The sequence below is a fragment of the Oncorhynchus mykiss genome, chromosome 12 (genome assembly GCF_013265735.2).
Source record: "Oncorhynchus mykiss isolate Arlee chromosome 12, USDA_OmykA_1.1, whole genome shotgun sequence".
Classification (NCBI taxonomy): Eukaryota; Metazoa; Chordata; class Actinopteri; order Salmoniformes; family Salmonidae; genus Oncorhynchus; species Oncorhynchus mykiss.
Window position 1 is genome coordinate 25,822,291 of NC_048576.1, and position 15,664 is coordinate 25,837,954.

Sequence of the window (15,664 nt, forward strand, 5' to 3'; positions counted from 1 at the left end):
ATACAATGTGATTTTCTGGATTTTTGTTTTAGATTCCGTCTCTCACAGTCGAAGTGTCCCTATGATAAAAATTAACATGGTTTGTAAGTAGGAAAACCTGCAAAATCGTCAGTGTATCAAATACTTGTTCTCCCCACTGTATGTAGTGTTAGAGAGCATGACTCCCAGTATGCAGTAATGCCTAGTCTCATAGATTTGGCACAAGACACAGAATGGTTGCCTTATTTGCAGTGACACATTTTACTGTAGTATGTACAGTGGCTCAGTCAGGATCACAACCATACTTAAAGATGGAAACAGATACAGTATATAGTTTGCAGGAATAAATCACTTACAAGATTTAGTCGGATTCTTGTCTATGTTTGCTGTTTATTTGTTTGTATTGTAATGGCCATCTGTCATGTGTACCTGCTTGTGTCTAATCTAGCTCGGGGACGCCTCTCCATGCCACAGTGTCAGTGTGAGCCACAGCCACACCCTGGGGTTCCGAGGGACCAGGAATGGGCCAGAGACGGCAGACGATCAGGCAGCCAGCAGGGAGGGCAGTGTGAAGACTGTGAGATGTGTCTGTGGTGTAGGGGAGTCCAACACAATCCTCATAAAACCAGGTAGGACTCTGCAGAGGCAGGATTTGTGTATAATGCATTATTCCTAATGCTTAGAGAGAAGTGTATAGCACTGGGCAGAAATATGTATTTCTGTTGATGGGCCATGTCTGAAATGTTATCGTTAGCCTTGGATCTGCAGAAACCACACATACTTAGTATGATCTTTGTATGTAATATATGTATTAATGTATGTAATGTGCATGAATGTGTTTTCATAACATTATGTATAAGTTGAGTCTTAATATGAGCATGAGTCTACGAAGAGCATGTTTATTTGTGCAGTGTGTGTGTACAGTATGTGAGGGTGTGTTATGCCTGTCCATGTGTGTATGTCTTGTGTACGCTGATGTGAGGACTGATGTTTCTGGGTTAATTATTACACAAGGTAAACCAGTCAAGCGAAAGAAGAGAGATGCAACCCTGCATTTCCCCGGGCATTAGCTTTCAGCTTTCATACAGAACAACCCATTTTTATTTTTACTGTGATGCCAGTAGAAGTCAAACACAACCCTGGTAGTTTGAAGCATGCATTTGTGTGATGGTAAAATCACTTAATCATTTTTAAATTGCTTGTTGTTTATTTTGCTTAATAACAAGCGGTTTGAGATTCTGTCTGTAATGAAAAGCGCTTTAAAAGTTCAATAAATTATTATCATTATTATAATAGATATTTATTCCACAATATCCTTAACTGTGGTGTGTTTTCTTTACCAAATATGTTGCGATGTGCCCTCCTAGATGTATTTATATCATGCCATATAACTGCCATCTGTTAATTTAGCCCCTGACTTTCTGGACCAGTGTCTGTGGCTCTGTTTTGTCAATTCTATATTTTCCTGTTTGGTTACCGTTTACAGTTTTGGTAAATTGCTACTTGTGTGCCGTGTTGTTTTTGTCACTGCCGAGGAAAGTGGAATTTATTGAACCAGGGAGAATTCTATGGAGAGCTGGGTAAATTAGTGCTAACCCAGAGCTTATCTCCCAGGCTTTAATTAGCACATAAACCATGAAGGGACCCCCACTGACTCTCACAGCACTTAATAGACAGGCTGTATGTAGCATTTTAATTGCTGGTGTTGACATTGAACTGACAGAAAGTAGACGTTGCTCTGAATCATAGATAACACAGAGGGGAACATGCCCTGCAAGAATGTTACTTGTCAGTACCATGTTGGATTGTGCGTTTGAGGGTTCCCTCATTCAGACTGCTCGGCTCAGAAGTGGCCTCTGGCAGGACATTGATTGACTCTTGAAGTTTAGGTCAGGTCAGAGGTCACTGTTGAACTCTAGGGCATCTTTGGAAGAATCTCAATTGCATACTCCTCACATCCTCTCCCCTCGCCTACTTCTCAAAACTCATTTGGAGAAGTTCACCTCTGGCTTTCTCATCCAATAGGTTTTGAGAAGGAGGTGAGGAGAGAGGATGTGAGGTTTGTGCAATTGAGATTCTCGCACTGTGCTGATAGGCCTAGATGGAGAGCATGGTCTGGCGCGGTTTTCTGAGGAAGTCATTACAGTACATTTCAAATACATCCATTAATGTGTTTGAAATTCTTAACCACCCACACATATAGATTACCCACTTTCAAACTTTTCACATATTTTGGAATGATTTGTGAGAAAATTGCTGTATTTACTCAACATTTAACAATGTATGTACGATTCGTGTTTGTCTGTGTTTCAAAATATATTTCCAATCCACACAGTGTAGGACTGGAGACTCTCTCAGACATTAATGAGAGGCTTCAGCGTTCGCTACAGGGCATCATTGATTGGCTATCTGTGAAGGATGAGGAGCTATCTGACAGTTTGCCTTTACATGGCGATATAACAAGCTACAAACATCAGAGTGAGATACATCAGGTAGGCCAAAACAATCTATAAGATATACACTACTGTTCAAAAGTTTGGTGTCACTTAGAAATGTCCTTGTTTTTGAAATATTTTTTTTGGTCCATTAAAATAACATCAAATTGATCAGAAATACAGTGTAGACATTGTTAATGTTGTAAATGACTATTGTAGCTGGAAACGGCAGATTTATTTTTAATGCAATATCTACATAGGCTTACAGAGACCCATTATCCCATTCGTTTTATTGCTTCTTCAATCAGACAACAGTTTTCAGCTATGCTAACATAATTGCAAAGGGGTTTCTAATGATCGATTAGCCTTTTCAAATGATAAACTTGGATTAGCTAACACAACGTGCAATTGAAACACAGGAGTGATGGTTGTTGATAATGGGCCTCTGTACGTCTATGTAGATATTCCATAATAAATCTACCGTTTCCAGCTACAATAGTCATTTACAACATTAAAAATGTCTACACTGTATTTCTGATCAAATGTATGTTATTTTAATAGACAAAAAATGTGTTTTTCTTTCAAAAACAAGGGCATTTCTAAGTGACCCCAAACTTTTGAACAGTGGTGAACATTTTATTTGTTTGACTTTTATTGTCAATTTATTTTGCAGGATATGTACACAATACACATGTGCCGTATATAAATAAAATATGAGCATAAAAATGGCCTTGTACAGTTATTTCACATTAAGCCATTGTTTATGGGAATGGTTTTGATGATCTTTATATGCCCGTGCAAAATCATCTCTACAGTCTTTGACGTCTGTCTGTTGTCATGAATCGCAAATTCCCAACACATGCAATGTATGAAATGTAGTCCAAGTGAAATTCTAAATAGAGAGAGAGTACTTCAACCCACATTATGATGTAGTCTGAATGTATTGTCATTGGAAATCAACACAGATTCAGTCTGAAGCCTGAGCTTGTGAATATTTCTTCTCTTGTTTGCTCCTGGCTATATTTGCAAGTCCACAGAGGTCTGTTATCTAATTCAGTTACAAGGATGAAAATAACAAGATATCCAGTGTCTTGTGCATACTCCAGTTCTGTGGTTTTATTAACGTTAAGTCTTGTTATGCTGCTATGTGCAACACTTAACCCAGAGCAGATGGAATGACGATGGAACGGATGTCTGTTCTGTTGATCTCTTCTTTAGGTTTTCGTTGAGGAGTTAAAGTCTCGGGGACCCTTTATTTACTCGGTGTTGGAGTCCGCTCAGGCCTTTCTGTCACAATGTGCCACTGTGGATCCAGATGACAGCAAAGGTGGGGAAGTCAACAAGATATGGCAAACCCAATTATCAGACCAATAAGTTAAGGAGTTAGTTATGTGTTCCTGGTTAGGAAGAAAATGCTTATTTCATAATAAGCTGAATCCTGATTTGTCATTGTCTCTCCAGTGAGATCTGCCCTTTGTGTTACTCTGCATCTCCTGTCTGTAGACGTGAGTACTCGACAGCAGAGTGTCGGTCGCTGGGTGTGGAGGCAGGCCGCAGTGGCCGGAGACCTGTGGGAGAGGGTGATGTCACGCAGTGTTCAGCGCCACAAACACATGCAGTGTACTCTGGAGCGCCTCACAGAGCTACAGGGGGCTGTGGAGGAGCTGTGCCTGGACATGGAGCAGGCTGAGGGGGTGCAGGAGGCCTGGGGGCCCATAGGAGACCTCCTCATTGACTCACTGCAGGACCACATCGATGCCACCAAGGTATGCAGGAATCATCACATACAACCATTTTTGTTTTCCACTACCAAGGTCCATTTTTATTTTCCATTATATGGTGACTACTTAGACTAACATTGACAGTGAGCTGATATGCTCCAAATGCTTAATCCGTGTGCATAGGCATAGAATAACTAAATTAGCAGCTATTCTCTGCACATTGTATAGTTTGATTTATTCTAGATTGCTATACCAGCAGATACAGCGTATTTGGTCGAAGACCCTACATACCAGGATGTTGTGTTATGATTGGCAAATGGTTGCCGTGTTAGTGACTGGCATGGCCTCTCTGTTGTAGTTGTTCCAGGAGGAGCTGACTCAGGGTCAGGAGGGCATGAAGCATGTCAACCAGCTAGTCCACCAGCTGACCATCTCCAGTGTCCCCCTATCAGAGGACAACACCCAGGGTCTGCAGCAACTCAACACCAGGTGGAAACTGCTGGAGGTACAAAAAAAGGGAGAGACTAAAATCCTATATGAGATTTTACAATCCTGATCTTAACCTGCAACAATGTTCTCCAGCAGTCTCATTTTTCCCATCACTCTTCTAAAGCCTCTTGTTCACGTGTAGTATGTTACTCTGTCCCTGGGAATGTGCTGTAGCAGGCTTAGAGATGTGTGTGCTGTAGTGTGTGTGTTTCCCTGTTGCAGGAGTCCACTGAGAAGAGGCTGAGGCATCTGCAGGATGCCCACAGAGACTTTGGGCCCAGGTCCCAGCATTTCCTCTCTGGTAAGCTGCTTCTCTCTCTCTCTGCTGGAGAACCCCCTCAGAACACTGGTTACATTTGCCATGCTGTGTGCCCTTGCTCTTCTGGTTACATTTTCCATGCTACATTGTTGTGCTTGCTTGATTTACATTGTTTCATTTTAGGTTCAGTGCAGATTCCATGGGAACGTGCCATATCGCCCAACAAAGTGCCATACTACATTAAGTAAGCATAAATAAAAACACAAAACCAGTGTGAAAAAACATCAGCCTTCCAGCACAAATACAAGTCTAGCAGCATACAGTGGTTCTTCCTTTAAATTTTAGAGCTTATGCCGCGACCGTTTGTGGTAGATGGTGGCAGATTGGGGTAAATTGTGTCATTCTGGCAACAATAGCTGACAAATAATGTGCCATATAATTATGTGGCACTCTGCAAGCTGTGCTGCAATAAGGCCGCAACTTTTAAGGGAAGAACCACTGTAGCATGTCACAACAGTTTCCCTCTTTTTGTGACCCGTGTCCCAGTTTGTTTACTGTGACCTCAATATTTACTGTGACCCCTGTCCCTCTACGTCTCTCTACATGTTACTCTCTCTTGCTACAGCCATCAAACCCAGACCACTTGTTGGGATCATCCACAAATGAAAGAGCTCTACCAGGCACTTGGTAAGACTGAAGAAAAGGATTGCCATATGATTGCAAGGATGCTTCCTATTATGGTGTTGATCTAAAGATGCCATTATTTACCATCTTTCCCCAGCTGATCTGAACAATATCAGGTTCTCTGCCTACCGAACAGCCATGAAGCTGCGACGTGTACAACAGGCCTTGAGATGTGAGTGTGTTACTGTGCCCAGTGGCCTGTCATATTAATTGCCCCACTCAATCACCGCAGCAGTAGTGTCACAGCTAACGCCCTTCTCCCTTTCCCCTCTACCCAAAGTGGACAAGCTGAGCCTTGGCTGTGCGGCAGCGGTTTTCCAGGGCCTGGGGTCGGGGTATGATGACCCCGTGACGGACGCTGTTGAGGTTATGGATGTCCTGGAGGTCATCCATGCTCTGACCAGCCTGTACGAGCAGCTGGAGGAGAAACATGGCGTCTTGCTCGACATCCCGCTCTGTGTGGACATGTGTCTCAACTGGCTGCTCAACGTATACGACAGGTGTGCCTAATGGAACATCTTCTTCATTTTCTACAGTTTATTCCCATTTTTGTCTATCCTTTAGCCTTTCTATTCCCAATCTCTATCTATTCCATAACATGTCACTCTCTCCACTCTTTCCCTTAAATATTTTCCCTCCATCTCTCTCTGAATCTTCCTCTCTTCCTCTAAGAGACATCCTAAGTCAATCCCACATCAGGGGTTGCTCTCTCTATCTCTTAGATAATTTAGCTACAGTACATCACTCTTAGCAGGGCTCCTTGGATTAGCCATTCAGTTTAGTGAACAATATTCCCCAGGGCAACATCACCAACCAAGTATCAAATAAATATCCAATGATGCGTGACAGCGCTCAGTTTGTGTGTGTGTGTTTTATGCTGCGGCCTTTACGCTCTTTGGATAGCGTGCATTTGTCCCTGGGCGATTGTATGTGTGTGTGTGAAGACTGTGTGGACGTGTTTAACTTCTTGTGGGGATCAGAAGTCCCCACAAGAGTAGTAAACAAACAAACATTTGACCAACTGGGGACATTTTGATAGTCCCCACAAGGTCAAATGCTATTTCTAGCGGGTTTAGGGTTAAGGTTAGAGTTAGTGTTAATCTTAGAATTAGGGTTAGGTGCTAGGGTTGGTTTTAGGATTAGGGTTAGGAGCTAGTGTTTGGTTTAGGGTTAAGGTTGGGTCTTTGGGTTAGGGTTAAGGTAAGAGTACAGGTTAGGGTTAGGGAAAATAGGATTTTGAATGTGACTGAATTGTGTCCCCCCACAAGGTTAGCTGTACGTGTGTGTGTGTGTGTGTGTGTGTGTGTGTATATGTATATATATATATGTGTGTATATATATATATATATATATATACATATATATATGTATATATATATATACACATATATATATATATATATATATATATATACACATATATATATATATATATATATACATATATATATATATATATATATATATATATATATATATATACATATATATATATATATATATATATATACATATATATATATATACATATATATATATATATGTATATATATATATACACACATATATATATATATATATATATATATATATATATATATATATATATATAGATGCATTCATATGCACTTCAGCTGAGCGGCTGAAGGCCAAAAGAGTGAGTATAGTGCTCTGGGGCTAACACCTGGACATCTTATGAATGTGCGTGGGTACTGAACCATGTGCATTTGTGTGTGAGAAGGAGAGAGATAGTGAGGGTGTATTACTGCATTATCTCATGCTTAGATGGCAGTTGACTCTGTTGAGTAAGAATGTATACCACTGTGAAAAAACATCCACCTCACTCCATACTGTGCGGCAGTCAAACACTGAGACTTCCTCTTTTTCTCTCTCTGCACCCTCTAGTGGCCGTAATGGGCAGCTGAGAATCCTATCCTTCAAGACAGGACTGGTGTGTCTATGCAATGCTGACATTCAGGAGAAATGCAAATGTAAGATGTGCTTTGTTACTGTATATGATGCATTTCCAATCAATCGTACAGAGAAGTGTAGGTTGTGTCCTATATGTCCTGTCTGAGGAGAGGGTATGTCAGATCTGTTCTGGCAGGTGTCTGGGCCTGGTGGATGTGCTGACCAGCAGCACCTCAATGCCCTGCTTCAGGAGATAATCCAGATCCCATGGCAGCTAGGAGAGGTGGCTGCCTTTGGAGGGAGCAATGTGGAGCCAAGCGTGGCCAGCTGCTTTCGCATGGTGAGCTAGGATTTACATTGGTCAAACTAGCTACTACTGTTAAGTATAGCTAAGGTTTTCCCCATCTAATTCCCTGTTATTGTGTGAGATTACAATAAGTAAAATCCATTCTGTGTTAAAAACTGATACTTGTCATTAGAGTATCTCCAATCTTGATATGTGATGTTGATTATCAAAGGGGATTTTGAACATTCTTTATTAATTTGTAAGGTGTAATCTATAACAAATAATGTGAGCAGCAGACTAATATCACAGAGGATTTGAGGCTGTTTATATGTCTTTGAGTAGCTTTGAGACCAGGGTGGAGAGATGCATATGCCTGATTAAACACTGTGAGCCCTATTCAACTAACCATCTATGATGACAGTTATGCTAACTCAAACTGTATCATGTTAAAAGCTCATGTCAAACGTTCATGATAAATACTGAGACATCAACGCCTCTGATAGACTCTTTTAGATCAGCCAGTCATATATCTGCTGCATCTGTTTCATCTTGACATATCTGAGTGAGATTAGTAAACAGTCAACTATGTCAAAGGGGTCATGGCATTTTAACAGGCTGTGTTAACTTATCTGAAAGGGCTAATTACCACAGGCTCTGTCGCTCTGACCTTTTGCTGTCTGTCAGCTTGTTTGTGTGGGCTTTATGGAGGTACATATGTGTACACTGGTGTATTTGTGTACGTTGTGTATATTTGTATGTCCACATGCATGTCTGTTTGTGTAGTAAATATGTAATTTGTCCTCTGGTATGTCCCCATGATAGATACTCAACAGTCCTTCACTCCAGTGGCATCGGGATGCTACTATAGTAGACAGGCTTTATCAGGCTCCACAGCTGGATTAGAGCACACCACTGGAACCAAAACGGCAATGACAATTTAATTATGCAATTTCTCTAATCAAGGCCCTCAAGAAATGTAACATGGAGTGCCTTTCAAACCCTTTTTAATGAGAATTTAGTCCAGTAATGAACATTAGTGACTCATGAGGCTTTTCTTTAACATTTCTTATCATCAATGTCATTAATTATTTCTGGCAATGAATGACTGTGAAGCGCCAGTAATTTGCTACAGCTCTACTTAGTCAGTCTCTGAAGGGGACCAGCTGCCCTCAGGGTGCCAGAGAGCACAGGCCCTGCCTTTGGGATCTCTGGTGGTCTCATGGTCCTCTTCTCCTCCCCACCGTGTGGCTGCAGGCTCCTGGGAAGACCTCCATCCAGCTGTCCCACTTCCTGGAGTGGATGAGCCTGGAGCCCCAGTCCATTGTGTGGCTGCCCGTGCTGCAGCGAGTGGTCCAGGCAGAGAACGCCCAACACCAGGCCAAGTGCTCCATCTGCAAACAGTGTCCCATCAAAGGCTTCAGGTGAACCATAGGGCCTCGACAGGGGAACACCATTTCAACCATATGGAGAATGTCAATAATATTTAGGCTTTTTAACTCATTTTCCCCCAGATACAGAAGCCTCAAGCAGTTTAATGTGGACATTTGTCAGAGCTGCTTCCTGTCCGGGCGTACTACCAAGGCCAAGGCTTTAATTTACCCCATCATGGAGTATTACACCCCAGTAAGACTCATTTTATTATGCCATACTACACCCAAGCATGGCTACAAGAATATTCCCATGGAATTGCAATGTACATTATTTTCTGATCTCTGACAGACCACTTCAGGGGAGAGGATGCGTGATTTTGCCAAAACACTGAAGAACAAGTTCAGATCAAAGCAGTACTTCAGCAAGCATCCCCAGAGGGGCTACCTGCCTGTACAGTCTGTCTTGAGGTCAGGGAGTGAGGAGACGTGAGTCCACAGAATTAGTTCTAAAGCCTGGGAGGTCTTATGTGATGGCACATCCGGAGACTGTGAGCACAGATTGACTCCTGACTTTGACATCTCTGTGCTTCCTTTAGGCCCAGCTCGTCCCCGAGGCTTCCCCACTCGGACACACACTCCAGGATTGAGCACTATGCCTGCAGGTATGAGTCAAGAAATCCTAATATAGTATCAGCCACCTGCTGCTGCCCATTAGCTGGGTGGACTTCACCCTGGGGGTGTTGGGTCAGGCTGAGTCAGAAAAGTGGGCCTGAAGCATACCAGCACTAGGGCCAGCAGGAGAGCACGCTGAAGGTTAGCAGTGTCCACAGAACCTTATAATCCAGTTTCTCAGGCAATAACTCCTGCAGCCTATATTTGTAACAGCTGGTCTAAGATCAGCAGCCTGCTGAACACTACGTGTTCCCCGGCACCACTGTGTTTACTTCAACAAAGCAACTATTATGTCAGACACACATTTGTCAGTTTCTTTACTTCAATGTCAGTGAAGATATCTCGATAAACTTCTCTAGTAACTTCTTAATTTTCATCTGTTCACTATCCATGCATGCAGTCTTTATCTGTCCCTACATTCGGCCCTCAGCAGCACTGCTCACGATGTGCCTTTTCTCTGAAATAATCTTCTCCACACAGATGAACATGATGCCACTAATGAGTATGGTGGAGTGGCGTGACTTCCTTATTTTGGCTTAATCATATTAAAACAGTTAGTCTGGCGTGTCCTCTTTCTCTGCAAGATCATGTTTATAAGAAATTAAAGCAAAAAGTGAAGAAAACACAGAAATGTAATTCTGCCAAGGAAAGTGTCTACAGAAAAGCACAGAAGCCTGATTTAGGAGCAACAGAAGGAGCAACAGTTGTTCCCCCTTGTAATGTTTAGACTGCTGCATTTGTACTTCTTGGAATTCCCTCCTATGATACACATTCCATTTACCTCACAGTGAACTACAGTACCAGTCAAAAGTTTGGAAACACCTACTCGTTCAAAGGTTTTCTTTATTTTTACTATTTTCTACATTGTGGAATAACAGTGAAGACATCAAAACTATGAAATATCACATATGGAATCATGTAGTAACCAAAAAAAGTTAAACAAAGTAGGCACCCTTTGCCTTGATGACAGCTTTGCACACTATTGGCAATCATCTCAACCAGCTTCACCTGGAATGCTTTTCCAACAGTCTTGAAGGAGTTCCCGCACTCGTTGGCTGCTTTTCCTTCACTCTGCGGTCACACTCATCCCAAACCATCTCAATTGAGATCGGGCGATTGTGGAGGCCAGGTCATCTGATGCAGCACTCCACCACTCTCCTTGGTAAAATAGCCCTTACACAGCTTGGAGGTGTGTTGGGTCATTGTCCTGTGGAAAAACAAATGACAGTCCCACTAAACGCAATCAGATGGGATGGTATATCGCTGCAGAATGCTGTGGTAGCCATGCTGGTTAAGTGTGCCTTGAATTCTAAATAAATCACTGACAGTGTCACCAGCAAAGCACCATCACACCTCCTCCTCCATGCTTCACGGTGGGAACCACACATGCGGAGATCATCCGTTCACCTACTCCGCATCTCACAAAGACATGTCGGTTGGAACCAAAAATCTCAAATTTTGACTCATCAGACCAAAGAATGGATTTCCACCGGTCTAATGTCCATTGCTCATGTTTCTTGGCCTAAGCAAATCTCTTCTTATGATTGGTGTCCTTTAGTAGTGGTTTCTTTGCAGCAATTTGAGCATGAAGGCCTGATTCACGCAGTGTCCTCTGAACAGTTGATGTTGAGATTTGTTTGCTACTTGAATTCTGTGAAGCATTTATTTGGGCTTTAATCTGAGGTGCAGTTAACTCTAATGAACTTATCCTCTACAGCAGAGGTAACTCGGGGTCTTTCTTTCCTGTGGCGGTCCTCAGAGTCAGTTTCATCATATTGCTTGATGGTTTTTGCGACTGCACTTTAAGAAACTTTCAAAGTTCTTGACATTTTCTGGATTGACTGACCTTCATGTCTTAAAGTAATGATGGACTGTCATTTCTCTTTGTCTATTTGAGCTGTTCTTGCCATAATATGAACTTGGTCTTTTACCAAATAGGGCTCTCTTCTGCATACCTCCCCTACCTTGTCACAACATAACTGATTGGCTAAAACTCATTAAGAAGGAAATAAATTCCACAAATTAACTTTTAACAAGGCACACCTGTTAAGTGAAATACATTCCAGGAGACTACCTCGTGAATCTGGTTGAGAGAATGCCAAGAGTGAGGCAAAGGTGGCTACTTTGAAGAATCAAATATCTAAAATATATTTAGGGGTTACTACATGATTCCATATTGTGTGTTATTTCATAGTGTTGTTGTCTTCACTATTATTCTACAATGTAGAAAGAAGTAAGAATAAAGAAAAACCCTTCAATGAGTAGGTGTGTCCAAACTTTTGACTGGTACTGTATGTTTTTACTGTCTGCTTCTGTTCAAGACTCGCTGACATGGAGGACCAGAACTGCTCCTTCTTCAATGAGAGCTTGTAAGTTTATCATATAAAGCTCTTACTTAATGATACAAAATGAGACTGTGTCAAAGATTAACATTACATTATCTTTCTTACATGTCCGCATAGTTCATTCTGTCCTTCCCTCTGTTAATGGCCAGGGATGAGGATCAGTATCTTGACCGTCTGGAGCAGGACTCCCTGGCCTCCTGTCATCATTACCTGGGTTATACAGGCTGTGAGACCCAGGACGAGCTGCAGAGGACACTGGCCATGCTGGAGAATGAGAACAGGTGAGAGGTCACTAACGCTCATGTCCTTATCATTTCATGAGTGGTGAGGTCAGTCCAATCACGTCCAAATCAAAATATTTCTGCCATCAGGGTATCGAATCATATCTAATCATCATTAGTTTACCTCTGATCTGCCATAAGAGCATAGATGAAAACATAAAAACACAAATGAGTGCCTGGGGTCACAAAGGTGTAATTTCCCCCAGGGTGCTCCAGGGGGAGTACCGACGTTTGAAGTGGCAGCACGCTGAGGCCCAGGCATGTCCACACCTGAGGGAGGGCTCTGTGGACCAGGAGGACTACCAGGACCAGGCCTTGCTGGCTGAGGCCAAAGGCCTGAGGCACCATAAGGGCAGGCTGGAAACCCGCATGCAGATCCTGGAGGACCACAACAAGGAGCTAGAGTCCCAGCTTCACCGGCTCAGGGAGATTCTACAACAAGTGAGTCTCAGCCAGAGGTTAGCAAATAGGGGGATGCCTCGAATGCACAGTCCTGTCCACATGAAAGTGCATCCTTTTATTTCCTTGTTATTTTAGAATATGTTTTGTGAGTCCAACAGAACAGAGAGGGTTCAGAGGACAATGTATCGACTGGAACACCATCATCTGTGTACTCTCCTGTGTCACGAAGAGACCAGCTGGGGAGACAGCTAAGCTCAGGAGCCTCCAACACAGAACCCCCAGGTAACATACTACGCTAGTTTGATCTGAGGATTAACTATCAAAGACATGCCATTAGGGGCTTGTCTAAAAGGGAGCCCTCATGCCTTTGTTTTCCCTATGTGTAATCAGGGCCTGCCTTGGAGCCAGAGCAGGGTGTTACAGCCGATCACCTTCAACAGGTCATAGAGCAACTGAAGAACGTCTTCCCCTTAGAGACCAGAGAGAACAGTAAGTTCAAAGGGGTGATAACCTGGCACAAAGGCTGCATTCTTCTGATCAATGGGATATCCCCACTGCATAATCCTCATTACATCAGATAAATATCTCAAAAGTATGCCAGCCTTCTTTGACCGTCTCTGGATATTCTCTAATAGTGTGTACTTAGTACATTTAAATGTCTGTTCTTTTTCTTTTTGGCCCCATAGGTGTTGCATCATTTTTTTGACTTGTTTGCCATTCCAGAGACCAGACTGTGAACCTAACAACACCTATCGTTAACGGATAGCCTTCAAGATTCCTCTCACTATGATCAAGCACATATCACTACTGAGATCCATGTGTGTTTTATCCAGCTTAATACACATTGAAATGAACAAACAGGCTGATAATGAATACGTTTTACAAAATAAGTGTACATTATGGATGTCCAGTGGCCAAATGTACCACTGGATGGGAATATGATGTGTTGTTTTATGGTGTCAGGCCCATCTTTGTCTATGTGTAATATTTCATGATGTTGATCTTTTTTACATTTTCAAGAATTAATAAATTCATAATTCAATGTTTCTCTCTAACCGTTTAATTATTTTGCACAAAAGTAAATTTCCACATGCAGTTATTCATGTCAGTATTCAATATTCTGTCTCTCAGTAATAGTTTAAATATATGAAAAAGTTATATTTCATTGTCACAATGTAGGCCCACAGAGGGAACAGCCACACAAATCACTTATCAGTACTTTCCATGCAAGGATATTCTCTTCATGTAAATGGACTTAAATCGACAGGACGGCACAATTTTCACGCCACTATACCGAAGTGACTTTTTCGTAGCAGGTTAGGAGAATTTAGGAAAACGTTATTGAAATTGCTAGCAAGCAATGTGATGCAGGCTTCAGTGGAGAGGAAGTCTTAACTATATCTTTGCTACAGTCATTTAATAGTGTTTATGTTGTATCTAGGTAAACGTACCGAAGACCCGCAGGACTTACTGCAAGAAATGTAAAAAAAAAACATAAAACTCACAAAGTTACCCAGTACAAGAAGTGCAAGGATTCTCTGTATGCACAGGGTAAGTTTGCCACTGAGTTGAACGTTCAAAATCACATTGTATTGGTCACATACACATATTTAGCAGAAGTTATTGCGGTTGTAGCGAAATGCTTGTAACTTTTTAAACGTAGGCGCTAGAAGCAGAGCTGCCATGTGTCGTTACTTCTCAGTCTCTGTCTGCTTGAACATTCACATGTATTTATTTATGCGTGGTGTCTACCTCGGCATGCGTTAATCAGGTAACAATGTATTTTAGGCAAAAGGAGATACAACCGAAAACAATCTGGTTGTGGTGGCCAGACAAAGCCTATTTTCAGGAAGAAGGTATGCAAGAATCACAATGGGGAAATATTTTACAAATGCACTGTTACCCTAATCCCTTCTAAAGATGGGACTTGTTTGCAAATTGCCTGTTTTAGTTACCATGTCTACCCAAGTCGGCACATGAATCATTTCCATATTTTTATGTTGCATGCTTGAACCCTTGTGACTTGTCCTGCAGAGTAAAACTACAAAGAAGATTGTGTTGAGGCTGGAGTGTGTGGAGCTCAACAAAAGAGAATGATGCCCATCAAGCGATGCAAACACTTTGAACTGGGAGGAGACAAGAAGAGGAAGGTAATAGTACTGGTTCTCCTCAGTTTTGAGAGCCAGCAAACCTTTGCGTCTATTGGTAGCCTAATTGTGAAACGTAGGCACGAAGCAGAGGGTGGTGTTAATGAGATGGACACTAAAGACAATTTAGCTTCTTATAGATGGTGATTTGAATCTATTTGCAGCAATCTGTGAAATATTTTTTTTACCTAATAGCTATCCTTTTTCTTACTCTCAGGGCCAGGTCATCCAGTTAACTTTCTCTTTTCTTGGGCCACTTAATATATATTCTAACTGTACCTGAACTTGTACTGTATTTACTGTTGTCACTTGATAATAAACCTCTAGTATAGGTTAAAACATTGGAACCAGTCAGACAAGTGATCTTGAATTGTCTGACACATGCAGTTACACATGATAATGCCCTCCTTTTGGCAAATCTGACCATGACTCCATTTTGTTGCTCCCAGCCTATAGACAGAAACTAAAACAGGAAATGCCCGTGCTCAGGTCTGTTCCGACCAATCTGATTCCACGCTTCAAGATTGCTTCGCTCACGTGGAATGGGATGTGTTCCGGATAGCGTCAAACAACATTGATGTATTTGGTGAGTGAGTTTATTAGCAAGTGCATCGGTGATGTTGTACCCACGGTGACTATTAAAACCTTCCCCAACCAGAAACTGTGGTTTGATGGCAGCATTC

General features: G+C 41.9%; 1 protein-coding gene and 1 pseudogene across 2 annotated transcripts in view; both read left to right on the forward strand.

The window, feature by feature from the left end:
- LOC110537260 (dystrophin-related protein 2) overlaps positions 1-13,876 on the forward strand; it is a 39,819-nt gene extending 25,943 nt beyond the window's left edge. For both annotated transcript variants that reach the window (XM_021623164.2, XM_036937280.1), the window contains 22 exons: positions 428-608; positions 2,315-2,471; positions 3,633-3,741; positions 3,918-4,180; positions 4,494-4,640; positions 4,847-4,925; positions 5,067-5,127; positions 5,509-5,570; positions 5,665-5,739; positions 5,848-6,067; positions 7,473-7,558; positions 7,661-7,818; positions 9,019-9,185; positions 9,276-9,387; positions 9,484-9,620; positions 9,731-9,796; positions 12,128-12,175; positions 12,301-12,432; positions 12,639-12,873; positions 12,993-13,116; positions 13,225-13,323; positions 13,521-13,876. In XM_021623164.2, coding sequence (XP_021478839.2) covers positions 428-608; positions 2,315-2,471; positions 3,633-3,741; positions 3,918-4,180; positions 4,494-4,640; positions 4,847-4,925; positions 5,067-5,127; positions 5,509-5,570; positions 5,665-5,739; positions 5,848-6,067; positions 7,473-7,558; positions 7,661-7,818; positions 9,019-9,185; positions 9,276-9,387; positions 9,484-9,620; positions 9,731-9,796; positions 12,128-12,175; positions 12,301-12,432; positions 12,639-12,873; positions 12,993-13,116; positions 13,225-13,323; positions 13,521-13,540 — 2,738 coding nt within the window. In that variant the 3' untranslated portion in view covers positions 13,541-13,876. The remainder of the gene's footprint in view (positions 1-427; positions 609-2,314; positions 2,472-3,632; positions 3,742-3,917; positions 4,181-4,493; positions 4,641-4,846; positions 4,926-5,066; positions 5,128-5,508; positions 5,571-5,664; positions 5,740-5,847; positions 6,068-7,472; positions 7,559-7,660; positions 7,819-9,018; positions 9,186-9,275; positions 9,388-9,483; positions 9,621-9,730; positions 9,797-12,127; positions 12,176-12,300; positions 12,433-12,638; positions 12,874-12,992; positions 13,117-13,224; positions 13,324-13,520) is intronic.
- A 182-nt stretch (positions 13,877-14,058) lies between these two features.
- On the forward strand, positions 14,059-15,264 carry LOC110536827 (annotated as a pseudogene).
- The last annotated feature ends 400 nt before the right edge of the window (positions 15,265-15,664 follow it).